This window comes from Pholis gunnellus, assembly GCF_910591455.1.
Source record: "Pholis gunnellus genome assembly, chromosome: 2".
NCBI lineage: Eukaryota > Metazoa > Chordata > Actinopteri > Perciformes > Pholidae > Pholis > Pholis gunnellus.
This window is the reverse complement of record NC_136536.1, coordinates 17,600,890-17,628,160: the sequence shown is the minus strand read 5'-3', so window position 1 is coordinate 17,628,160 and position 27,271 is coordinate 17,600,890. Positions and strand designations below refer to the sequence as shown.

Below are 27,271 nucleotides of genomic sequence, written 5' to 3'. Positions count from 1 at the left end.
TGCGTTGTTTAATTCATCTGATTTCTTTTTTCTTGTACCAGTTATCAATAATAAGGGTATTAATACAATGCACATTCAAGAACAGACACTTACAGATACTTAAAGACTGAGTCCACTTTGGTGCATTTAACAACATTTAAAAACATATTCACCACCATTTATAGATATGACTATGAAGCCTCTGCTTATGGGCACTTCTTTCTCCCCAAAAATGGCTCTGAGAAACATGAATTAAGATTTATCAAATGTAAATCTACAAGAAAATACTTTTTGTTAGATATATTTCCCCCAACTTAAACACTTGTACTTTGAGGATGCTATTTACGGAATGATGGCAGCGCCTTCCTCCATCTAAAGCCATGACCCCGTGTGACTTTCTAACAGCCATCCATTAGGCTGCCTCCAACAAAAAGGCAATAATGGTGACACACCAATATTTAGGCACAAGCTCAAGTCCACACACGCACACACTAAATACAAATACATTTCAGTTAAAATGGCGGAGGCAAACACATCCAGGAGACAGAAAAAAAAATGAATAAAAGCAGTGTCTCAAACCCTGTGAAAATGTCATTTAGTGAAAAATGAACCCTGTCACCCATTCCAGCTGCATCTCAAATGAATGAGCAGCATTCTGTCCTCACAACAGCGTTAAGCGTGTTAGATATGTCAGCAACACCCGCGCGACTGCTTATTTCAAAGTATTTAACTCGGTAGGTTAACGAGGCGCGTGATAGCTCAGATATACATTTTAAAACGGAAAGCATTTGTGGTTGATTATATCCTAAACGCCTAAACGCTCTGCCACAAAACACACGTTTACAATTGTCCCTTTAAAACGCTCGTGGTTAAAAGATGTTCTGATCTGCACCAATAAGAGGGAGAAATTATAAATGTGAAATAAATTCGTGGTTTCACATCAATTCGGAACTGAAATTTGGCTTACCAGCTATTATCTCCTGCGGCTCCGGGGCTCTGACTGCGCATGCGTGAGCCACCAGTACAGTCACCGCTCGTTGACTATAATGTAACGCCAAAAAAAGACTTCGAGCGCGACCGCTCCACTGTCGAGATGTGAAAATAATGTAGTGGACTGTCGATTAGCCGGGAGACCGGAACCCGGCCGCTTCCATTTCAAACGGTAAAAGCACAGACCCGCTTACGTCTGCAACACATTGATCCGGTTCATTTTACCAGAAAGAGCCGCCCTTCCATGGAACACCATTTATTATATAATTAGCAGGATATATAGGTCACGTCGATACTGCAGACAAGGTTTCTGTGATGCAGACAGAAAGCAACACCACACGGCAACATTATTTCATCAAGATCTTTAATTGAACATACAATTAAAAAAAAGACAATTATCCGTTAGATCTCATTTGCACAGAGAAAAAAAAAAAAATCTATTCCACAAGATGGAGAGAGGGGGGGGGGGGGGGCTTTCATTAAGTCTGATGGTGTTTGTAATAACACACACACACCCTCCAGAGATTTGAATGGTGTACCTTTTAAGTACAAAAACTCCAGTACTAGCGGCACACTTTAAATAAGCAGAGGCTTGACAAAAACCATAACCTCTGGATTAAACTCACAGAAGAGATGGAATAGAAAATGAAAATAACTTTATCAGGGCTGCAATCAAAACAAAAACAAGACATTTAGAGCTCTAAGCAAACAAAAGAAAAATATCCAGAGAATCATCCACATTAACTGCTCAAGGTTACAAAAAGAATATGTAGCAACAAAGAAAGAAATATTGTTTGATGCTGATCACACTGTTTATGTACAAGAGGTTAAAAGGAGATCAGAAGAGTCCCCCTAGAATGAAAGTTGTTCAAACATGACATACAAACCCTTATTCTTTTCTTAATATGCAGTTCTGCAGTACAAGTTCCTGCATCCCAGAAAACACAAAGATCGGCCAATTCCAAGAGAAAGCAAGTATTGAGACTGCAGCTCACAGAGGGAAACTGCTCCAACGCTCCGGCCACACGTTACTTTTCTCCCACAACCACACAGCTGACTGTGAAAACAAAGGTCTGATGGTTTCTCCAGACATCAATGGACTTATAATGCTACTACGTTTTTTTGAGCTAAAAATCAAACTATCACTGTCACAACTGAGCGACAACTGAGTGTCTAAAATGATGAAAGTAAAAATAAAGACAACTTGATTTTCACTAAGCTATAATCAGTTTTGGACTATAACAGACTGGCATGACAAACCTACGGTTTACCAGTCAAGTTGAAGTTATCGGAACAGATCTCAAATCAAAAGCTCTAAAGATTTTAAGTCGAGCTTCTTTTGAGGTTTATTTTTAGAGGCAGACGACACAGAAATCAAAATAATTACTGTGGCGCATCCTCTGAGGAAACTGAATCTAAAACATGTTTAAGACAAGTGAACACTTGAAGGAGAAAAGTAGACGAGCCAGGAAGCATAAGCCAGTATGACAACACTGCTCACTATGTACAGCGTAGGGATCAAGCTCGGCAATGAGAGAAACGTTCCCGTTTTTAATCACTAATCCTGAGAAGCTGATCGAGACCTTGAGCGGGACTTTGAGCGGGAGGCTGAGCGTTTCTCCCTGGACTTGGATCGGCGGTCATCCTTGAGAGGCGATGGGGAGCGGGAGGGAGACTTAGCGACAGGCTCCTCCTTCCCGTTCGCCAGCGGGGACGCTGAACGACTGCGGGACTTGTCGCCACAAATCTCCTTGGAACGACTGCGAGAACCCCGCTCCGACTTTACCTTTGGGTGACTCTTTGAAGGGGACTTTGATTTCCGGTCAGCTGAAGGAGACCGGGATTTGGGAGAGCGTGAACGGGACTTAGATTTACGGGACCGAGAACGGGACCTGCGGTTGCGGGATTTGCTTTCTCCCGACTTGGAGCGAGACTTCCTTCCAGATCTGGAGCGGGAATGGCGACGTCTCTTGTTGGTAGGGGAACGAGACCTGTAGGGAATTAAAAATGTTTTAAAAAAGAGGCAAATGCTTTACATGACTATGCCATTTAACGATATTCATTAATTTCTGGCACAACACCCAATACATAACCTCCATTTCCTACTTATCTATGTCTAAACTTCAAGTCGTATTTTGTTAGATTTGACCCAGTCTCACCTGGAGTGGGATCTGGAGCGACTCCTGGAGCTTCTGCGGCTCCTGCTGCGGGAGCGGCGGCGACTACGAGATCTAATGTCAGATAGACATCAGTGTTACAAGTTTGTTAACAACAGTTTAGCGGGCATCTTCCACAAAAAGTCAGAAGCATCAAAGAGCTTAAGTGGTGTTCCCACCTGGAGCGGCTGCCGGAGTAAGACCTTCGTTTGCGAGACTGGTCCTCCACGAGACGAATCTTCCGTCCGTTGATGTCTGTACCGTCCAGCTTGTCAATGGCCCTCTTCAAGTCCGACTGGGACCGGAACTCGATCACACCCTCATTTGTGCGTTCCTTGTGGGCGTCTGCATACGTCACCTCTCCTACCTGACGCATCAAGTCCTGTGGGACACACACAAAAAGAGTTTACCACCAAATATGCAGACAATCTCATTCTGTCGGAGTGGTCGCGGTGTAAAACATCGCACAACATTTCAGCACAGTTAACCGAACCACGGTAAAACAATAGCTGGTGTTCGAACATGTACCTTGAGGTCTTGCCAACTGCAGCGGCTGGACAAGTTCTCCACGATGAGGCGGTACTCTGTACGGACTGGAGGTCCGTACTTATCCCTGCCAGTGCGGCTCCGGTTGCTGAAACCGCTACCTTTAAAAACAACAGCACATGAAATAAAGTTAGAAACGGTCGAGACACAATGAACTACTGGCCTGGGTTATCAAATGAACACAAGGCAGTGACCTGCCAGATTAAAGTCCATGGGCGTATTAATTTGAACTTAATAATGACATGGGGTCCCTTTGATCCCATTTTCAAAAACACAAAGCTTCAGATAAATGATCTAGTTGCCACTGCGCGGGCTCTTTGTATCGTTTGTATTGTTCAGCATTTTGATGTCGTTCTCTGCTGCAAAGAACACCACTGCATCCGTTTCCGGCAATACAAAGCCTGCCTTACTCCGGTACATCACACTGTGATGGTTTAGCTGCGTAAACAAATGAACAGTGATGTTCTTTCAAGACCTCAGAACCCTGTAACGCAAACAGAAAGGAGGTATCCACAAGGACACCGTTCGATCAAATTGAAACACATACGCCAATCTTTCGGCATTCGACCGGATGTCGGTCCGAAATTTGGTTTTCCAGTTCTCTCACTTACAAAATTCTGGTGTTTGTAAGTTTGTTACTTGAGCCTCTCCACTTATGTTTGTTGTCAACATAAAAACCAATGGCAATCCTCACCATCACCCCTGGTCTATTGGCAAAAGGCTGCTGTCATCATGGCTTCCGGTTAGGTCAGCCAAGGATCAAGGGGGGGGCAAAGGTCTCACACACACATTGTAAGGTGAAAGCCAAGGCCAAACGGGACAGGCAGTCATCTTAGCCAGTCATCTTTAGCCTCAATGGACTCTCAGCCTCAGCCCGCAACTGGACTCTTTCAAATTGAAACATCAAGGACTTTTGTTAATGTGGAATATAAAAATATATACCAAAGTTAAAAAAAATATATACACATTTCACATGAAAATGTTCTAGTTCTAATGATGACGCTAAAATTTACACTAGGTTTGTAGTGGTCATTTGCGATTAGCTTTCTTCTGTGGTGCAAACACATTTGAATGTCTAGGCCTTAAAAACATGGCTCGCCAGACTAGCAATTATCATCCAAGAGAACCTTGAAATCTGTGTTAGGAAAGCAAGCTGTCTTAGCTAATGCCAGCATCTAACGCCTAAAGAGTTCTGCTATTTGAGGTTTCTGACTTGCATATTATTGTTCCGCCCCGATAATGAACTACAGACCAATCAAGGGTGGCCCATGATCACTAGGGAGGAGCAAAAACCGGCAGGTCACCAAATGAGATTTGTTCAGCAGGTGAGGCCGAACAGGCCAAAAAAAAAAGAAGGTTTAACTGTGTGAGCAGGAAGAATAAAGATCAGGAACTTCTCCATGTGAGCATACGGTTACATGATAGAGTATAGTACAGCTACAGATGATGTTACAGTGGCGTTCAAAATTAGCATGCAATCTGAGCCATAGTAAACATGTTGTCACTTGACACTATTGTGGGATGGTTGGGATTATAAACCGTGGAAGTGTACCTGAAATAATCAAAGTGTAAACTTATGCTGCAAGTCTCAGTTAGCGCAAAACAACATTACGGTGCTCTGTGCAGTCCACACACACACACACACCTCACCCCAGGGAGAAGGCGTTAGAGAGGGTATCTTGTAACAGACTGCACTTACTGCGCCCACCACCCATGTAACCCCCACCGTGGCCATCTCGATCTCTCCGCGGTCCCCGGGCATGTTCCACGATCACGCGCTCCCCGCACAGCTCCTTCCCGTTCAGCTCATACACGGCGTCGTCGGCGTCCCGGTTGTCCTCGAACTCCACGAATCCATAGCTGGAATGGAAAGACAGTTTTAATATACATTAAAAAAAAGTTATAACAGTGGATCAAGTCGTGTCTCTTTCCACACGCCATGTGTTCATGTACATCAAACTAGCTAGCTAGCTAGCTAGCCGTGGTCATCTGGGCCCGCTAGCACTGCGATGAAACCAACACAAAGACGCCATGTTGGCCATGCTACATTGGTCCCACGAGCGGGACTCCATGTAGAGGAATGGAACAAAAGAAGCGCGAAACAAACTATCGGGTTTAAGTTTACAAGCCGACTGGCCTGCAGAGTAAGAAGACATATATTTGGTTAAACGCGTATCGTGTTTCTGTACCAGCACCGACGTCGTCCACATGAACGGTTACGATAATGCTAGCTAGGCGATTTTATCCAACCCGCGGTTGCATTTCTATCAAACACTCACCCGTTCTTCAAATCGACTTCCATGAGCTTTCCATATCCGCTGAATAACCGCTGAATGTCTTTTTCGCGGACATTGTGGCTCAGCCGTCCAATATAGATACGAGGCATGACTGTTCTTCTGCGGGGCCCGTTACCAAGCTGAACGAGAGAGCCGTTACTGCTTCTTCTTCTTCTTGGTCGTGTTCCGTTTCTTCTTCTTCTTTAGTGTTTATTCGAAGCTGGCAAACCAGTTTAGAGGTGCATTACCGCCACCAACTGGATTGTTGTGTGCAACAAGACAAGCAAGAGGAGAAGGCGGCAATGGCTGCTGTTCACCAACAGACTTGACAATTTAAAGTAATAGTGTTTTGTCTTCTTTATTGGCTCTTGATATTATTTTCTACAATGAAGTAGTAAATGTTCAACTGTTTCTGGTTGGCTGCAGAGTGCGTGTTTTCCAGTTGGGTGCTTGTCTTTTTTATATAATCTATGCTTGAGACCTGTATGATTTATTTCAGAAGAGTGATGATCATATATTATATAAAGATATATTCAGTCAATGGTGCTGATGTTTTCTTCCCTTATTTTCCAGCCAACCGTCCTCTAAGCACCCACCAACATGTGTACATATTATAAATGTCCTCCAGTTTCATTATCATCCCAATCCTGCCATACTGCTTGTGCATATGCCCCTTATACATATGAAAGTCCTTGTTTCAGCAACACTTAATGGAATTTGTAGGATCTACATGCTTAATTCTGAGTGATTGTGTGACTAAAATATTCACCTGCTCATTTCCCTCCGCACCAACATGAGTAGTATCCTAAAAGGATGTCCAACCCTTACACTATCAGGAATAGTTTGATAATTTATGTTCTAAATGGTGATCTGCCAGATATCATGAATGTTCGTGCAAGGTTTCAGGTGCCACATCGGTTTTATTTATTTCCTTCTATCACATACTGTCAGAAGGAATATAATTAGTAATAAAACATTGGCTCCGTATAATCATTGGGATTGATGTGTGGTTTAAGTGGACCTGAGAAACTACGTTTTAGTATTTGCCTTTGGTTAAATACATATCGTGTAATCTCAGTGCTTTGACAGCAATATCTGATCAAGGACAATCTAAGGCCTTTACACAATATATAAGCATTTAGAACCAACTTGAAATACTGAATATGTGGTTAAAAATAATGAGACAAATCTCAGCTATAAATACATTACTTGCACGTAACACTTTTTGGCCGTTCTAAGTAAAAGCAACATGGCAACCATGTCGAGCAAGGAGCAAACCTGCTGCTGGGTGATCAACCACTGACCACAAAGAGCAAACTGTCTCTGGTCCCATTGGTTACATTTTCACAGCAACTTTTTTTCTCTGATTGAATATTGAACTAGTTAAGAGGCACACTGTACAAAACAAAATGTGAAAACACAGAAAGAGAGCAGAAATGGAGAGAGAGAGTAGAATATTTTATTTTTGTAAAAACCAGGTTTTAAAATGATTCCAGCCAGTCATACTTCTCCACATCCTCCTCAAACATCAACAGAACCAATATCATGTAGTAACCAGCATCAGTGGACTAAACATCCTCACAGCCTGGCTAGCTTGTGGTGTAAACTTGCTGAAATCATACTTGTAAATAAAGACCTGTTCGAGGATAGAGGCGTCTGCTCGGAAGCTGTTTTTAGGGGGAAGCATGTTCAGGGAAAGCTGCTCTTCTTGACGAAATTCATTTGAATAATTTCCACATCAGATCTCAAATGGTTGATAATGTGTTCATCTTAACTTCATAAGTCAAAAAGGAAGCAATAATGAAGTACAAAATTGCTCATCAATGCCACTTACAAACACACCATCATTTGGATCTCTCAAAGTCTCCAGTGAGAAGTTGCTCTCCCCTTTATCAACCCCTAGCCCTCTGACTTGTGTGTTCATCTCCTGCTAACAGATGATCAAAATGAGCTCTGTGTCGGGACGGTCACAGACCAGTAGCAGTGACAAACCTTCCTCCGTGTAGTGATTTTGATTTCTATCCTTGAAAAGCTACAGCAGAAAATTCTGGACTGGCAGTTTTGTGGTTTCGGGGCCAGAACAGAAAACAGCACCGCAATCTGGAATTCAAGAAAAGCGGAGTGACCATATGAGCCGCGTGGCTACAATTACCAGAGCAACTACGCTCTGTCATTGTAGATCAACTTAGCTTAACTGTAATTTGCATGGAGACATCCGTTCCTCATCCAAAGAAATATGCATCTCTTGTGCGTGTTAAAGAATGAAGAAGCCGTATCAAATCAGGAATCTGGCAGGAATCAAGAATTACAGCAAATCGAAACAAAAACAACTGTAGGTGGTGGAGGGTTCGTCAGCCAGACAACAAATCAAATGCATCCAATGGTGTGTGTGTGTGTGTGTGGTACACGTCATCTGCTTACGGTGCTTGAACCCAATCTGTCAGCTTTAGATACTCTCTCTGCCCTGTCAGGCCACGACACAACTTAACAGCCAAACCCTCCCGCAGTTCGATCCAGAGAGTCCTTTTAGCGAATCAGAGGGGCACCCGACCCCCCAGCTTCGGCCCCTCCGAGAGGAAAGGGGAAGCCGAGAGGAGGAGGGGGGGAGGGGAGCCCAGTTTCGGTGGTCTTTTAGTTGGCTTTAGCGCGCAGCTGCGCCCTCTTGCCCGTCACAGCCTGGAAGCCGGTCTTGATGCTGGCGACGGAGCAGCGGGAGTGGCACGTTTCACACTGCAGGAAGTAGAGGCGAGTGTCTTTCTGCAGGATGGTCTCCGGGGAGCGGCAGGTGTGACACGTCACGTATTCCTCTGCAGGATTGAGAAGACAGCTGTTAGCATCGCAGCAGTTATCTAAATGTTCTTTTAGATGTTCTTGGTGGTGAGGTAAAAACAACAACGTTCAAAACTAAATTCAAAAGAATTTAAATTTGATTTCTTCTTTCATATATTCCGTTTATATCCATTTGCTTTTTTGGGGACTTGCATCCCTCATGGAGAACAAAGCCTTCACATTATAAATGGATGTTGTGGTAAATGGATTTTTGTTTTCACTCCACAGACTACAGCTGAATACAGACATTGAGTGTTGGTGGAAAAAAGGCGTCTCATGTATTCACTGTAATGAATTACTTACTGATATATCTTCTCAAGACATTTTCTATCTGTTTCTGTTGAAATCTGCCTTTGATCACAAGCTGGTTATTTCCGTCTATGGAACCACTGTGAACAGAAAAAACAAAAAACAAAATCAGACTTTCATAACAATGCACAGAAATGTTTTTGAGGAACTAGAGCCAAAAATTGACATAAAATCCAATTACAGTGTATCCATGAATTGTGATTGCAAATACAAAAACGTACCTTGTTCCCAGCTCGGCCAACAGGAAAGCGAGAAGATGTTTAGGCTGACGATGCAACCTGTGATGGAGTACATGAAAGGTCAGTTTGGAGACGTGGCTTTAATAAAATGTCGTATTGGTGCCGACTGGGACGGTTTGAGAGTCTGTCTGACGAGTGGGAGGCTCACAGTTTGCAGATGTCTGTGAAGTTGACGAAGGAGGTTTTCTTGGTTCCCACTCGGACCACCTGAGGAGGCTTCATCACAAACTTCCTCTTCTCTCCGGCCACCATATCCGGGTTCTTCTCCCTCATTATGTTGAAGACCCGGTTCAGGAGCTGAAAAAGTTACGCCAGAGAAACATTTTGAACTGTTTGAAATATGATTTACATTTTAGCAATTTGGCATGATTGAAAATCATGCGGAATAAACTATTAGCAGGTCCTGTTTGCAATATACTCATGGATGTACAGACAATTATCGCTGGATAAGAAACATGATGATTCTCATGCCTGTCCTGGAGTTAAAAGTCCTTTTCCTGTGATTTCTAAAAAAGACAGTCTCGTACTCAGTATAGTTTGTTCCAGTTTCCGCTTGTGCATACAGAACAAGGAAGTGTGACATTTTCAAAAATTCCAATTTCCCTGAACACAAACAAGCTGTCCTTCCTCATGTAAAATGAATTGTATAATAATATATAAATAATATGGCTGTGAGTGTGTTTACAGCGGTCCTACCTCATCATAAGTGTAGTCTCTTTCAGTACCGGCCCAGGTCGGTCCTGTGGAGGAGCTGAATAAGATCCCGTCTTTGTCCTTCCCCTCATCATCCTCCAAAGCTGGAAAACAAAAATGATGATGAAACTCGTGCTTCCCATTAGTTCTCCGCTTCAAACGCGCCAAGACTTATTCTCACCGTCGTCCAGCTCCAGCAACTCTCCCTCATCAAAGTCCACTTTTTTTGACTTCTTCTTCTTGGTGGGAAGCATCAGGTCCAGGTTGTCCTCCTCCACCACCTCCGTTTGCTCTCCCTCAATTTTCAGCTCCTGGTTCGGATCAACAAGAGGTTCAGCGAGGAGATGAGCAATGACAATGTGGTTAAGACAAGAGAAAGGAGAGGGAACAAGTGCTCACGTAGAATGATCAGAAAGAGAGAGGATGGAAGCAAACAGGAATAAACAGACTACTAGTGAGGAGAAAGAAGAAGAACTGGCTGTGGGTTCGCAGCGACTGACCTTTAATCCCTCCTCGACATCATTCTCAAATACTTTCTTGGGCTTCTTCTTCTTTTTCTTTTGGTTGAAGAAGTTCAAGTCGTTCAGATCATCGGACGGTTCTAGAGAAGACAAAACAAACTCAATGCAGGCTGGTGGTTCAATACGATGCAACATCCCTCATGAAGGAATTATGCACAGACACAGAGTCATCTCTTTTTCTGTTCCAACCTTTCTTCCTGATTTCATCTTCATCTAGATCCATCTCCTTGTCGTCTCCGGTCTCTGGTTCGGCTTCCTTCGCCTCCACTTCTTTAGCCTCTTCTCCTCCGACCCCCTCTCCTCCTTCCTCATCCAGCATGAAGGGCTTCTTCTTCTTCTTCTTCTTCTTGGTCATGTTGGGGTCAAAAATCATCTGAAGAAGAGGAAAAGAAAAGGAGAGGAAATTAAGTTTTACAACTGTGACAAGTTCTCGACTTTTCCCCCCTTTCCCATTACTCAACTAGTTGTGTTGTTTCCGAGCTTGCACTTCTGTTATTATTGATATTCATGTTTTGGGAGGTGTAAAATGTATTTTTCAACATTGTTTTTTTCTTATAACATTCAAATCAGCTGTATTCATCGTTAGTGTTTTTCAGTGTGAAAATGTGATTTAAAGAAATAACAGATTATTTTAATGCAATTCGTCATCATACAACCCATGGCTTTTTACATTAATAAAAGTTATCAGATAACAATAAATGACAGATAAATTGAGATTAAATGAAGACTTAATTGACCAAAAATTAATCTGTTTATGTCATATTTAGCACAAATGATAAAACTACCAGATTACATACTTAAAGGGGACTTTTTTTAATTTGACTGATAGTTAATCTAATATCTTTATGTTTTAGACAGTTTGTAAGAGAAAAAACCTGAATGTGTCAACTTGAAATCTTGGAAATTGTGATTGTGTTTCACTATTTTCTGTGATTCAACAGATTATTAGTTATGAAAATAATCGAGATGAAGCCACACAGCAGACACCTGTCAGCTAATCGGCACAAAACCGATATATAGCGTTATTACAGGTGTTACAGGTGTTAATACGCTACATTGAGATACTCTTCTTCGTCTTAAGGGATATTGTTATCTCATTTAACTGATGCAATTTTGTGAATTACTGCAACGTTAACGGTTGCAGCTGAATGACTGGGCCAGTTTGCCATCGCACCCAGATGAGCTAACGTTAACGTATTAACGATAATTTAGTAACGGTTAAATCACGATAACCTGTTTTCTTAAAACAACGGATATCTTGAATGGCAGTAAGAACATTTTATTGATTATATCCAGTAAGATAAAAATGTATTTCGTGATATTTCATTTTGATAATGTTGGCCATCTTAATTCTGACGGTTATACCCGTTTCGTCTCTCTCTGAGCCGTTAACTCTGGAGCCGGTAACGGCCGCTTTTTGTTCCTGGTGGAGAACATCGTCCGTTAGCGCCGCAGCTTCGATGCCGGCCAGCTAACGCTAGCTAGCTAGCTCACGTCAATGCTTCAATTTGAGTATCCAGCAGATGTGACAGGGCGGATCGATGAAACACGGTGAGGATTAATAATATGCGACATGTTACGGATCGTGATATGGTGGTGTAACGTTGCTGGGGGTTTCCTTGACGTTTTGTCTGGTCGGGCTAGCTCAGCTGCAGCCATGTGAGAGCTGCTGCGGATCAGAAGGAGTGCCGAGGCCCAAAGTCATCTTCAACACCGATGCGAGCTGATAATTCACGTATTTTCACCAAACAAGTCTACACACCAACACGGAGTGAACAGCGGATGACCGGAGATGACTTACCTCGTCTCCTGACATGTTTGCGGGCTGAAAAGTGACTGGAATCTGGTTATTTTCTGTCCCTCGAACAGTGGCACAATGCTGCGACGAAAATGTCTTGCATCAGCGTTGGATCTCCAGTGCGCAAGCGTGAACTCCCCAAATCCTGACGTCATTGCCTTGCGACGTCGCGTTGCATTTGGTTGTTCAAGAGCAGAATTGAAAAAACTAATCTGTTGCTAAATAAGAAGTCTGTATATTTATTTCCCGATATATTAATTGTGGTTGTCCCCTCTACTATGAAAATACGTTGCGTGGCTTATTTGCTTTACCTATTAGCCTATTCGCATTACCTGTAAAGCACTTTGTAACTTGGTTTAGAAAAGTACCATATAGATAAAGTCTGTAATCATTATTGATATTATGTATGTAGCTGTGTATTCATGATAGTGCCAATTATTCTGCTTTCCCCCATGCAATGTTAAAGTATGACCCTCTAAATATGCATAGCATATTAAGCAAACCTGAACAGTCAGAAGTTTAAACCTGTTAGCTTGTAAGTATAAACATAAATGTCAGGAAAACTCATGAATAGTTAACATTGCATCTATGAAGTTCCTCTCTTTAAGCTAAAATGCTTCTTGTTTCCTTTGATTGTGTTTCGGGCAGCTGGTCGGACATCACCTCCGGCTTTGGAACATTGTGATGGATTATGATGTTCTGACATAATAAATGACAAAACTACAAGAAAAGAATTGAAAACCTTTAATGATTTTGCAAATAATATTCTCATCTTGATAAATAAAACATAGAAATGCAAACATGCTTGTCCATACATCCTTGAGTTATGTTTTTTTTTCTTATGTAAAAAAATGTACATAATGACTTTGAAAAACTAAAGTAGTTAACTCTTTAAACTCCAAAATGATGTAGATTGACTATAATCTAATCTTTTACAAACCACTATCTCCTTCAAGATGCAGTTAATAAGGTGTGACAATAGCTTATTATTATTTGTTCAACATTATACAATTTGAAACAAAGACCTTTTATGAGAAGAACCGAGACAGACAGACAGAGCAGGATGAAAATGTTTAACATCTCTCTTTCTAGCCGTGCCTTGTGATCTGTATTTGGGATTTATCCATTGTTGCATGCTTCACTCAACACAACCTCTCCGTGATGGCAGAAATACAGTATATAAAAAAGAGACACATTTGGGATATTTACACCAAATAACAAGAACCACTGGTGAGAACGCCTTTGAAGGGAGTGAGAAGTCGCTGAAATGGCGACAGGAGGCGAAGAGGAGGAGGGAAAAGGACAAAAGCACGCAGCCGTAGACAAAAGAAGAGGTTCGCATTCTGGCAAATACACAGCCCATAACTTCTTCAGCCAGCTCATGCTCAGCTGTTCTCCTATTTTCAACAGCATTAACAAAAAACAACAAAGGAGCAAAGGATTGTTATTTTTGTCAAGAAGGAAAAAAACAAAAAACAGCCAGTTTAACGCCACAAAACAGGTAAATATGAGAGTCAGAAACAGATCATTGAGGATCTATGAAAATTCTTCTGTCCTCCAGTGATGTTAGCAACGCCATGCAGCCTTTAACACTAATCTGACCACAACTCCTTTATCGCTCCACAGAGCTCATTAGATAACACCTCAGTATGAACTCTGTGGGGGCTGAGATAGCCCTGCCCAGTATGATGACCATTAAGTGCTAGTATTGTGTTAAAATTCAGGGTAAAAACATTAGGTGACTTTGCCAAAGTACAGTGATAGAGCTTCAATATAAAAGCCCCCGACTGGCTCGTCTGCTGAGCACCCAGGGGTCTCTGTATTTGTGAAGGGGACGGGAAAACAAAGTCTACAGCATTTTTGCTTGCTAGTGTTACATAACGTCAGCTCTCCTCAGACACACAAAAATATACTCATACACAACATCCTATCAGTCCATTCATTCCCCCTTGCTCCTTCCGCTTCCCTCTCTGATGCAGGTATGATGTGGCCGACGCTGCGTCTACATGGCTTCCATCGCCCAGCGCTGCAGGTCCTCCATGTCATCCTCGTCCTCTTCTTTCTTGGCTGTGGGGGTGAAAAGATGGAAATAACAGTTGTGAGAGATGGGAATGAATGAATGGGTGAATGGGTGTCGGTTGTGCTTCCAGAACTCATCCTGAACCAGGATCAACCTCCACCTCAAACATCTACTTTAACAGATGAGCCTGAAGCAAACGTTCAACACTTTAGAAAACATGATTATTTGCCTTCTGGTTAGGAGTCAGACGAGAGGATTGACTGACGTCTGCACGAGGGGTGCAGGATATATTAATGGACAATGAGAAGGAAAATTATATTGTCGTAATTGTTCCAATAATTATGTCCGATAATGTGGTGGATGACAAGCACTTAAACCTCAGTTCTGTGTGGGGATATGGAGATGTGTGGGGGTGATACTCATATCGCATATCGGTCCAATACTGACTCAAATAGCTGGATCGGGTATCAGTGACAATGAGCCGTTCTGGTAGGCGAGTGTCGGATACCATAGTTTTAATAAATAACAATGTCCTTATGTGCAGGACTATTTCTTGGCCTTGAACAATAATGAATAGAGTCTCCACTGGTTACCTGGCAGCTGCACAGAGCCGAGAAATATTGCCACGCACGTAAAATAGCAAAATCTTCTAACGATTAACCATATTTCCCAAAGCGTTGACTATTCCTTTGACTCAAAAAAAAGTTTCTATGGATGTTACAGTCGGGCTCACAGAGTCAGCTGTTCAAAAGGCTCTCACCAGGTCTGGAAGGTAATGAAGTAGAAGGCACGTTGGGAAGGGGGACGTTCTCTGGTCCGCCGATCTCCAGCAGGTTTTTGTCCAGCTCCTCTTGTTCCAGCTCATCCAGCTCCGCCAACAGCTCATCCTGGCAAAACACAGAGAACAACACTGAAGTTGAGGATAATCACAAAGTAATTCATGCAAAACCAAAACCACAAAGATATTGATCCCAGTAAATCAATGCAGCTTAAATAATAGCTTTTCTATTTTTACAAAATCAGTCTGGGGCGTATCATCCGGTCCTAACCTGGTGCGTCTGTCCACTTGGTGAGTTTAACGTCTCGTCTAAATACTTCCAGTCAGTTGACTGAGAATTTGAGAGAGAGCGTATTCATTCTTTCTGCCATATTGTCTCCTAATAACTCTATACCATCAATTATGGTGAAGATGGTCTATGAATAAGACCATTCAAAGATAAGGAAGCCTTAATGCCCGAGTCATGACTCAAGAAACACAAAGGAGGTCAACAAACGCAACAACGCTGGGCACCACTGACTTTATGGTCAACCCCGTGTCATCATCATCATCATCATCAGTTCATCACTTATTACCGTGTGTTAAACACAAAGGAAATCCATCTGATATCTATCTGAAGCTAATATCTGAGAAGCGCTGTCCTACCTCATCAAACTCCTCTCCAAAGCCGACGGGTTTAGAGATGGCGTCGGAGATTTCCTGGGCCAGCTCCTGCTGCTCTGTGATGTCCTGCATCAGGTCGTCCACTTTGTCAATGTCCCTGAAACCACAAGCAGGGGATGAGTCATATGTGAGCTAAACAGAATTACACCTTCTAACCGAGCCGCATATACCGACACACACCGACCATTTGGCACAGTTAGAAGTATGTTTATTGTCCTTTTGGCAGGTAAATGTGTATGAATGTTTTTACTATATATTGCTTCTGTTTCTGATCCTGCCACTGATAACATAACAACATCCGGTGCTAATGGGTTTGGATGAGGGAGGTATTATTGCATATGACTCACATCCTCTGTATTTTGTTACGAGCAAAGCATATTCCTCATAATCTTTCTATTGATGGAAAACAGACACATCAGTTCACAATCAATACAAATGTAAAGAACTTAATCAGTGACTGGGTGCTCGCTCTCACATGTTTTCATGGGCAGACTTCATGGCCTTGGCGGCGAAGCCCATGTTCTTGAGCACTTCAGTGTTGGTGTTGGCGTTCTCCAGAGCCTCTCTCTGGAACTCGATGGTCGACAGCGTGCCGTCGATCTGGGTGAGCTGCTTCTCGTACCGCTTCTTTCTTTTCAAAGCCTGCAGGGCCGCTGAGGAGAGAAAGACAGTTTATTGTCCCAAAAATAGATTGATTGGATTCCACTGACATGAAGTAAAACTGTGAATCGGAAGGGGGGGGGGGGACGAGAGCCTGAAAACGTGGTGAAACATTTGCATGGCATATCCTGTGAAATGACAGTGATCCAGCACCGAGTGGAATCATTGCCATAATGCTTACTCACCATTCTACCGTGTTAGTGACTCTTAGGTCAACAGGGAGGAGTTAGATAGAGCTTGTGACTGGCACTCGATTGACGAGACGGAAAGTAGAAACGATTCAGCCACAGCTTTCACATGAGCACAACCTCAGATAGTGTAGTGAAACTATTCCACAGGTTCAAGACTGGGTTCACTCAGTCTATCAACCTTTGATCAATGTATAAAGTATTCAAGCAATAAAGCTTTTTTTTTTTTATATTGAATGCAGTGTAACACCAAGAGGTCGGACACTTCTTTATCAACCCTCAGTGAGTCTTCACTGAGCTGATAACCTAAAGTATAAGGAGAGGCGGGCAATATAGTTTTATATCCCATCATTGCAATAACAAATTGTATTTTTTGCCCCACTTGAGGCGACATAAATCAATCCATTAGTCCGTCCATCGGTTTGTCTCCTTCTCCAGTTCGTTAATCGGGAGCAGCATATCTCTACTACTACTAGCCGGGCCGGCATGAGATTTGTTTCGCATGTTCATGATCCCTGAGGATTTATTCTACATTTTTGGATGACCTCTTGATCTGTATTCTTGCAGGATCGTCAGCCCGGAATGTCTATTTGCACACAAGTAACAATCATAATAAATTCAACAAGCAACCCACCACATACATTCACAAGCTTTCCTGCAGTTTGAGCAATAAACAGGTGCTGCACCACCTCACCCATGTGCTTATATCTTGTAATAGTGTTAAGGGCTTCTGGTAACTGAATTACTTTTGTTTACCCATGTGGCCCATCATTACTGATGATAAACAAAGTTCACGGGTCTTTGTATTCTAGCATAATTAGCCGCTATAATAATAATAATGTCAGACAGCTGTAGGACCCGCTGGAGACTTCAGACCGAGGTGCAAACACGCCCACCTCTCTGACAGTGACAGCACGTCCTTTTAACACGAGCACCTCCAATGCTCGACCCTTGTCCGTACACACCGAGCCAACATCTGTACTGATAGTCTGTCTGTAGTCCAACAGCTGGAGCTGCACCGCTCGCCACACCTTTTAGATTTTTTTTTTTTTTTTTAAATGGCCACCGATCAATCAGCCGATAAAATGATCACCACAGAGATGTGGTGACGGCTAGTGTAACCGCAGCGACAGTGAAGCATGAGATGATTACATCTGTAACACAAGTAACACCCGCTTATCTCGGGTGGCAGCCGTGGCCATGGCGCCGACGGTAGGTGAGGCTGCCAACACTTCTGACAGATGGGGAAAGTTAGCCAACTTAGCTAGCGTGCTGCCATTTAGCTCCGGGTTGTTGACCGGGCTATTTGACCGGGCTATTTGTCACAACTGCCACAAAATACGCCCCGATGTCTCACCTCTTTTGTTTTTCGTGCCATTCTTTTTGGCAATTTGCAGTTCCTGTTCGATCTTTTTCTCTAGAAATTCCTGTTTCTTCGTTAGCATCTCCTCCGTCTCTCGGAGTTTCTGGATAGCCTCCTGTGGGCTCGGTCCCTTTCCTCCTTTTCCTCCTCCTCCTCCGAATATCTTAGCGAACAGCGACATATCTGGGGTGCTACAGTTACAATAAGTATAAAAAAATAAATAAAACAAATCTGCGAAACACCCGAGAAACGCAAGCTTAGCTACCTCGCCGCTAGGCTACACTGACACTTCGCCCTAGCCTGGAAGCTGGAAGGATTGTTGACGTTTTACTACTTCCTGGATAAGGCCCGATGACGTCATGTTGTCCGATGAAGAGTGGGCGGGGTTTGTTGGGTTAATGTCTCCAGCTGCTGAACATCTGGAGCCCTCACTGTCACCGTAGACTGTATATGACCAGTACTACCTTATTGTGTATTTTGTTGTTCTCACGTATTGGAACACGCTCTCTATTTAACTCTCAGGATTCAGTTTCGTCTCATTCAATGAAGAGCTTCAACTCATTTCTGAGTATTTTTAGGAGAACCTGCAGGTGCACTGCCCTGCTGCTGGGATACCGGTGAACCTGTGGCCACGCCCAAAACCAATGACGTCACGACAGGTGTTTTATGCCAGGTGTTTAGCCGGCAGCCATATCGAAAGACTCGGTTCTGCACCTGAAACAGGATACCAATGTGCATAGAAGTGATCTTTTTGTATGCATATATTGAAGAGTACTGGATGAATTTCACTACATTGGTAATTTTCATTTTAGTTTAAAAAACAAAAACAAAGAAAGAACTTTAGAAACTTTTATATGCATGAGTGAGATTTTGCAAACTTACATTTTAGGTTTAGTTTTCTAACCTTAAACTACAATAGGCTATTTACCACATCATAAATACTAACGTAAGCAGAGGCGTTAATTCCTTTAATACCCTCTCCGTTCAAAAACGTTCTTGATATTTTATCTTCTCTGTGCAAAATGATGTATGTGCAGAGTTCCGTACTTGAAGGCCGTCTTCATCAATGTGTCAGGCAGGATTTGTGATGTCACAACTAGTTTGAAAGCCAATCGTGGTTCAACATTCAAGATGCACTTGTGTAAGCATGTAGCCTCCAGTGCAAATAATAATTAGAATAGACTTTTCAGTGAGACATTGTGTCATTTAAACATTTAAACGTATGAAATGAAGTGTTTGCATATTCACAAATACTTGATTTTCCAATCAGGTAGGAGTAAATGTAGGCTACTCCCACTTTGTAATGGAGGCCATCTTTAAAGAGTTTGTGGTCTCAAGGCCCCTGATTATGAGCCCCAGAAGACATTATAGAACTGTTAGCACATGAAGACCGAACTGATCTCTAAAATCAGTGGAGTTTATTCCATTAACTTTAAAGTTGTTTTTAAATCGTCTTCCATTTCATTTCAGTATCGAATAATCCCATTGGATAAGTGCATTGGGTTGGTGGTTCTGCATCCAAGATGTTTTTCTTTTACTATCAAACTGCTTTTGCAGCTACACACACACACGATGAAACATTTCACAGAAGCACAGTTGGGGGGTTTATGCATTTTAATTAATTATGATGCTACATCATCCATGGTGGTTGTTTTAATTATTTCCTTCCTTTACTACAGTATGTTAATAACTTTGCCAGTTATCTTTTTATGTATTTTTTATGTACATACAAAAGAGTATCCAATTACCGTGTGATTACATCGTTGTGTGACTGAATCTTTGCACGTGTGGTCTGAAGAACTGATGCCTTGTTTTTCTCTTTAATGTAGTGTGTGTAGTGTGTATCCACAGGTCGGTGCTCCTCCCAGCCGCCCACATTCCCACTTCTCTGCTCCCCGAGCTCCCTCAGGCAACGAAAAATACAAATATTCATTCTTTTGTTTTTTATCTTTAACAACCTGCTAAGATGGTCACGTGACAGCCGAGATAATACAGCTGTGTTGTCTCAGTTATCTCACAACCACCAGAGCCCAACATTAAACAAAAGGATAATCGAAAAGGAAACAAAACAAACACACACACACACAGATAAACCAGACTCAGGATGGTCCCTTTTGAGAAAATAAGTATTTTTTTGTTTTGCCAATATAACGTCAACACTCAAATAATAATCATCATAAATCCAGGTCATTACATGCAGACTGCAGAGTGGACACTTGAATAGTGCATTTGAATATTAACAGAAGCATCTGACTACGAGATAATATAAGAAAAGAAAAAAATAATAAATTGCTGTAATACACTAGAGGACGCAAATACAGTACTTCATGAGCAAAGTTAAACAAGGTGGCCAAAGCTATTGTTACATACTGTATGTTGTATATTGAAAAGGTCCGTTGGAAAACGTCGGTTTTGCATGACGAGTGTTTTAGGGGATTTGTTGTCATTTTGGTCTAGTGGCTCTCTCTTAACCTGAGGAAGCAATTATCTAGAACATTTAAGTGTGACGTCTTGAACTAAATCTAAAAAACAGCTTTGCGTTTTTCAACTTCATCACCATGCAGCATGAATTCTTTATTTTTGATTCTGACGGTTATAGTTTTCAAATGGCAAAAAGAAAAAAAAAATCACGTTTTTATCTGATTTTCAACAAAGACCCCATTTTTCGGTTGTGTGCAGGAAATCTATTCAGATGACGGTTTAGTTTTCAAACCACCCCTCTTCCTTCGTTCTGAAACAGCCACAAACAGTCACATCAGCCCTTCCTGCAGGAGGCAAAATCAAGAGGACACACACACTCACAAACACACACACGGCTTCTACTGGCTCACACGTTTACCACATACCGTTTAGAAAACAATACATTGAGTTTGAATCTAGAGAAAAAAAAAAAAAGCCTTTCACTGATCACTTGTGTTCACCTCTTTTTGTAGATTATCAGTAATAAGTGGAAGAGAGATTATCAGAAGAGGAGTGTTAGATCTTTCTTATAGACGATGTGAGAGAGGAACGTGAAGACTTAAGAATCAAAGAATCAACAGAAGACATTCAGCCAGCGTGAAGCCCCTCCCACACACACCACTAAACACACACCACTGTTACCTGTGCAAGTTGCGGAAGATCATTTAGGAAGGAGGGATGGACGGAAAGGACAGATCAGAGGTGGTGATTATTTCACACGCACAAAAAACGAAGACAGAAGGCAAGACCTGTGACAAAAAACCCTCGCACTCACGGTTTAACTTGCTTCATTCTCTTTTTACACATTAAATTATTTTCCATCCAGACAAACCATCACGATATTGCCTTAAATGTTAAAAAAAAGAAAAGGAAAGAAAGAGAAACAAACATAAACCCAGAAGACATCCCCGTTGCCGCCATCGACACGTGTCCTGCCGAGCACGCCGTCCGCCCCGTCTGTCACTGTGCTGTCTGTCTGTCTGAGTCTCTACAGGGCCAGCTTGCCAATGATGACTCCGATGACAAAGAAGAGGACGCAGAGTGCCAGGATGCGGGTGCTCAGGCCTTCGTCCCTCATGGCCGAGGTAGCCATGGCGGAGGAGGAGGAAGAGTGAGGCGAGCCCATTGAGGTCACCTTTCTCTTCCGCAGCCCGTCGTCCTCCTGCGTTTAAGAGACAGAGGAGTCAGACCAGCTCAGCACACACAAACGCACGTTGCAAGCAGGTAGAACGTTGCCGTCTTATAGTGCTGCCGGAAACGTCCAATCACGAGCTAAGTACACACAAATCCCCCCAACTTACAACACTATAGTCTCACGACGACTTTGTTGCCTCGGTGCGACTAAGACACAAGCCTCTAGATTAAAATACAGAAAAGGGTAGATTTAATGTAAAGACCTGATTGTTAGAGGCATGCGACTTCTGAGGCGGATTACTTTGACAGTAGGATGTCATTTGGTGACATTTTTAACAGCAGATAGCTACTCTCCCTGCACAGCAGAGAGGAGCCTTTGGACTGAAGCTCTGGCCAATGCAAGAAAAGGTTATTTATTTCTAATTGAATCATTTAGAGGCTGCTGGACGTACCCCTGGAAGAGAGAACATTGTTCCTGGCAATCATTTCAGGTCAGATGATTATTATTTTAATGTCAGATTGAAGAGAGAAAACTCCTGTATACGGTACGAGGCTGAAAGAGAACGCAGACATATTGCCTCGTCGTTTGTGCGCGTCTCACCCTGATCTGTTTGTTTTCTTCCCGTAGCCTGTGCACCTCCATCTGCAGCCGCTTGCACTCCTCCATGATCTTCTTCACCTCCCCGTCATCCAGCGAGGCACTGGCTGACTTGGGCAGTGTGGAGAACTCAGACTTAACAGAAGAGGGAGAGGAATACTCAGTTTGGTTGGTTTCACTCTCATGCTGTGGAAGAGAGAGTGAGGGTGGGGGAGGGGATGAAGGGACATGCAGAGAAGTGGTAGAGAGTGAAATGAAAAGGACAAATGAATCATAAATGAATAAATAAGCATGTAATGGGTGATACAGTGATGTGTTGCTGATGGGTAGGAGACTAGGAAAAGAAGAATTAAACTAGGGAAAAATGCAATGTGAATGTTTTAATCTGATATGATTCATAAGTCTGCATATGTTTAAACCTGTGAAATACGTGAGTGAGACTTACAGTTTTGTCATTTTCGAGAGGCATCTCAAATGCACATCTCAGCTTTGAATCCATCAGCTCTTCAGGCTTTGCCTCCTTCCACTGTGGGGCAAGAACAATGAATAACACAAAGAATAAATATATCAACAAGAATATAATCCCAAATCATAGATTATGCTCTGGTACTCACAACTCCTTCCATGTCAGTCATGCCGTACGGGGCCAGCATGGACTGCACCATGAATTTGTGTTTACTCTTTTCATTGGGGTCGTAGTCAAACGGCTGGAGCATAACTGTGGACCAAAACAATGACAGAATGGAGAGCCAGAATGTTAGGGAAAGAGTAACTTCCTTTATTGGCCTCATAACAAGTATTACCTAACCTGTAAATGAAAAGACGTCAGTCAGGGTTATGATTTGGGTTACACTGTGACCTGCCTGGATGATCATTTATTTAGTCATTGAAGAGTACAATGAGTTTGATTTACATGACAGTCATAAAACCGATAAAGGTACGGGACCTTTTTTTTTATCAGTATGCGCAGAGTGCGATTACCCAGCGACTGCAAAGATTGTACAGATATGCCTCCTGATGAATCCGTACAATCCCTGATAGAACTGAGGTTGGAAGATACAACTGTCTTGTTATAGCCTGCATACGAGTAAAATGATACTACTTATGTAAGCGGTAGCGCTGGGTGAACTTATCAATAAATGCCTCCTTCTGCATTAGATCCACAGATGTAGTGATTTTTTTCCCCTCAGATACCAAATACCTAGCCCTAATTTAGACACATAGTCTGAAAGCAAATATAGATCATCACACTGTTAAAGCACCAAGTCAAAAATACACATATCTGATTGCATCAGTATCATCTGAAGAAGATGCGTGGTTTTGACCGGGCTTTTCACCGATGCTGCCAGAAGATGCAAACATTTGTACGAACCAGAAACATTGACGGAGTTTCCGGGGTCAATGACGCCACTGTTTGGGCGCACACAGTATCTGCGAGGCGCGGTTGTCTTGACTTTGAAACACACATTTCTATCCGTGGGGTTGGTGAGCTTCAGAGTGGCAGTGACGACATCGGTAAACGGGCCTGAGGAGGACACAGAGAAACAGCACGGTGACTTCAGGGTGTGTGAATTTACACTTGCATTTACTAGAATGGGCTTTTGACATTTGTGCGCATGGCTTAGTTTCCTAGTTGAGATTCAAAACCGAGTGGGCATGTATGATAGAGTACATAAGTACATTGTGTGTCTGCGGGGATGAATGTATAATTAGTGTTTGTGAGGGGCTCCTCAGAGTCTGTCGTAAACATTGCACATTAAACATTTAAAGAGTGGTAAGAGGAGCAAAGTGTGCACGCATTTAAGTCACTAATCATGCCCCGCCCTCAGCCAAAACCTGGACACTGAAGGAAAATTACTGTTGTTTTTTTTGTTTCTTGTATAGCACGTAGATCACCCTCATTAGACTGTCTGATCATGTTTAAGGGAACATCTAACCTCTTTTCAAAACGGAACCTTGGTTTTTAGAAATGTGTTTTGGACCGCACTGTGGTTGCTCACCTCACCTCCCTTTCTGCTCTAATCAGATGCACTGAGCATCAGTAACTGGGTGGGCGTATGTATCTTATTCTTGGGTTATCTTTGCATTCCAAGCTCTGCAATAATCAATCAGAGAACAACCAGCTACTGACGGAGCCCATCTCTTTAGGCCATCACTTGACCCATTTCTACAGCAATACCACACACACACACCCAAAGGCAGTAATCTCAGAATGTAGCCATTATCCCTGGCACACCAGCTAAGTATGTATTTTCACAATCTTTCTGCCTGTATACAGAAAAGCTGGAAAGGAATTCAGGTTGCACAGTCAAAGTAAACTGGCAAATCTCCCAAGCACAGCTTGCTAGATTAGAAACCCGTGAAATAAGCATGGTAATGAGGCTAAGAAATGACATCCTGATCGCAGAAATTGCTAGAATAGTCGCTGCTTGGCAGTCGGATGTTCGTAACAACATCAACAGGGAGGCGTATGTCAAAAGTATTACGGTAGATCACATCACGGTGTTTTACGAGCTATCAGACTATTTAAAAAAAAACAAAGCATATGGAGCAAATGAGTGAATGTGGATTAGAGCAATGTGACGGGGGGCCTGCCCTGACGCTGCAATGACAGCTAGGAGTTTGACTTGCTAGCTAGGTTAGCTAAATGCTACCTAGCTAGTTAGCATCGTCGCACACAGAAACGGTTTCGTTTCATCTGTCATCGCCACTACTGTCGTGCACACAGTGTAGACTACAGCCAACGTTAGCATTGACCGTCTATCTAATTTTAATAACGGCAACAACACATAACGACACATTTGCACACGTTAACTGGCCAATGCAGAGATCGATGCGGTGGCCGTTAATAACGGCTCCTTCGTGAACGTTAGCTACCTAGCACCCGGCCCTGCCCTCTGGTTCAGCGTTTACGTTACCTCTGAACTTCAGTTCATGTTGTGGCTCTAGCACCAGGACTTGTTCTGGTCTGGCCATGTCCCGGAGCTTCTTCCTGTCGTGACAGCGAGGACAACAGTAATTTACCACAGGTAACGTTAGCCCGAGGAGGTGAAGCAGCTGGCTCCCGGAGAAACGACCCGGCCGTCCACGGTGTGTCTACGGGATGGAAGGAGGACACGGTTACAAATGCACCACCACTCGGACCGACTGGTTGGCTGACTGAGTGCCACCGACAGCTGTTGGGGGCTACCTGCTAGCGCTAACTCTGCTAACAGCGGAGGGAGAGACGGGAAGGAAGGAGGAAGGCGACGTCACGAGAGGGGCGGTGCTAGGGCCAAATGTCACGTGGTTACTTGACCGCTGCAAAAACAAACCATCACACCTTGAAATGTTTACGTTGAAAAATAAACGCTATGTTAACATTTATTTATTTATTAATAAAACTAAATAAAAAATATATAAAGGACATTACCTTAATAGTAGCTATGGCCCTGCTATGGACATATACAATACCATGAAATCCTCTTACTTGTTCATATATACACATGCACCCCTTTACAGTTTATGTTAGTATTTTATCCCTCATGTGTTTCTACCTTTGTATTTCTATGTCATCATATGAATCATGAAAGAGCTGAATCCGGGGGGGGGGGGCTACAACGCTGCAGTCTTAAATCAGTTCCAACTGTTGGGAGTTGCATGTTATTACACTCTGACACAGAAGTTATGATTCATGATTAATTCCATAATTCCCAGAATCATACTACCTTTGTCCTTTTCCCGAGCAAAATTCAGTTTATTTTCCAGGCCCAATGTCTCTCACTGAAACACAAGAGAAATTCCCTGCTAGAACGTAACACCAGTTAAATATTTTGATATACGTTACCTTACAGTCAACAATGTCCATATTTTGTGATCCCTCACTAGTTATTTGTTGAATTTCATACTTGCTGCATGTCTTAATAGCTGACACTTAACTACACTTAATACACAGACATCAGATGTCGGGTACGACTGTTTACCATGCTGTGCTTTTCCTTTCACAGACAGTTCACCTTTACTAACTTCAAGTTAACGTTTACAAATGGATTCTTTTCCAGGGGGAATTAAATCCTATCGTACTCCACTTTTCATGGAAAACTAATGTAAGGTAGGAGCTAGGTTGCTACTTGTGTTGCGTCAAATCCTGTATATTTAAAGCAACAATTCTTACTAAAAGTAAAATTCAGTCATTTTCTACTTACCTCTTAATCAAGATGGTACACTCACCAAACTGACTGAACCTGCTCCTGAACATCAAGCTCAACTATTGATTGCATAACAATAATTTCACAGCTCAAAAAGCATCAAATAGAACACTTTTACAAGATAAACGTTTGCACTTGAAAACTCACATTGTGGCTATAAAACACTTGGGCTTTTGGATAAATCTAAGATTGGATACTTGTGTATAGCCACTATGTATATCAAGCATATTTGGTCTCAAAACATTCCCTTGGGGGGGAATGAAGTTCTGTCTTGTATTTGTGGTATAAAAGAGATACCTAAATTTAATGTAACACTTTGTGAGTGAACTAACTTGCTGTGTGTATTTGGTGGTGTAGAGTTAACACAGGGACTGGTTGAATAATTGCCGAAATTTGGGGTAAAATTATTCTTCTCAACAGTTTAATTTCTTACTGTGGTTAAGGGAGTAGTATTTCCCAGAATTGTGTTGGATATTTCCTCAGTATATTTGTACCTTCAGGGACCCCCTGAGGAGCCAGCTGCAGGATAAAGGGAACAACTTCATTATTTAATTTTCAACCTGAATTACCACATTGTTTACCTTCAAAACCAGAGGCCATCCTGTCAGGAACTGGTTTTGCAATCTTTATGGTCGTTCCAAAAAATACATACTCTGCGAATCTGAGGAGGAAATGACTTGTAAACGAACAGGAAACTTCACTTCCTCTAGCGTGGATTTACAACACTTATATCAAAATATAGGGCTAAGATTGCAGTTTTTGTGAGAAAGTAGAGAGTATTGTGGCCTGTGTCTATGAGTGTGTTTACATACGTCATCACAGACCTGTTGCTGTCTGCACCAAAAAAAAACAACCTTTATTATCATAGAGCTTCTGTTTAGAAA

General features: G+C 42.4%; 4 protein-coding genes across 6 annotated transcripts; all 4 read right to left on the bottom strand.

The window, feature by feature from the left end:
- Positions 1–1,316: 1,316 nt before the first annotated feature.
- On the bottom strand, positions 1,317–6,133 carry LOC306705270 (serine/arginine-rich splicing factor 6-like). 2 transcript variants are annotated; one of them, XM_079171978.1, is made up of 6 exons: positions 5,951–6,133; positions 5,371–5,531; positions 3,654–3,772; positions 3,305–3,507; positions 3,129–3,200; positions 1,317–2,960 (listed from the first exon to the last, which is right to left on the bottom strand). In XM_079171978.1, exons 1-6 carry the CDS (start codon positions 6,055–6,057, stop codon positions 2,528–2,530), a joined length of 1,095 nt encoding a protein of 364 aa, XP_079028104.1. In that variant the 5' UTR covers positions 6,058–6,133; the 3' UTR covers positions 1,317–2,527. The 2 variants fall into 2 exon arrangements, with proteins under 2 accessions (XP_079028104.1, XP_079028105.1); XM_079171979.1 differs by having other exon boundaries at positions 5,398–5,531.
- Positions 6,134–7,384: 1,251 nt separating this feature from the next.
- Positions 7,385–12,466, bottom strand: eif2s2 (eukaryotic translation initiation factor 2, subunit 2 beta). Its single transcript, XM_079181938.1, has 9 exons — positions 12,340–12,466; positions 10,728–10,911; positions 10,518–10,618; positions 10,199–10,328; positions 10,021–10,121; positions 9,473–9,621; positions 9,307–9,363; positions 9,080–9,165; positions 7,385–8,754 (listed from the first exon to the last, which is right to left on the bottom strand). Exons 1-9 carry the CDS (start codon positions 12,352–12,354, stop codon positions 8,579–8,581), a joined length of 999 nt encoding a protein of 332 aa, XP_079038064.1. The 5' UTR covers positions 12,355–12,466; the 3' UTR covers positions 7,385–8,578.
- A 599-nt stretch (positions 12,467–13,065) lies between these two features.
- LOC306709282 (charged multivesicular body protein 4b-like) lies at positions 13,066–18,322 on the bottom strand. The gene is made up of 5 exons (XM_079177354.1): positions 18,003–18,322; positions 16,273–16,450; positions 15,780–15,894; positions 15,117–15,243; positions 13,066–14,403 (listed from the first exon to the last, which is right to left on the bottom strand). Exons 1-5 carry the CDS (start codon positions 18,187–18,189, stop codon positions 14,339–14,341), a joined length of 672 nt encoding a protein of 223 aa, XP_079033480.1. The 5' UTR covers positions 18,190–18,322; the 3' UTR covers positions 13,066–14,338.
- A 1,289-nt stretch (positions 18,323–19,611) lies between these two features.
- LOC306703933 (vesicle-associated membrane protein-associated protein B-like) lies at positions 19,612–25,416 on the bottom strand. Of its 2 annotated transcripts, none has more exons than XM_079170112.1 (6): positions 25,119–25,416; positions 23,573–23,725; positions 22,815–22,918; positions 22,646–22,726; positions 22,204–22,386; positions 19,612–21,630 (listed from the first exon to the last, which is right to left on the bottom strand). In XM_079170112.1, exons 1-6 carry the CDS (start codon positions 25,174–25,176, stop codon positions 21,457–21,459), a joined length of 753 nt encoding a protein of 250 aa, XP_079026238.1. In that variant the 5' UTR covers positions 25,177–25,416; the 3' UTR covers positions 19,612–21,456. The 2 variants fall into 2 exon arrangements, with proteins under 2 accessions (XP_079026238.1, XP_079026239.1); XM_079170113.1 differs by having other exon boundaries at positions 22,204–22,335.
- Between the last annotated feature and the right edge of the window lie 1,855 nt (positions 25,417–27,271).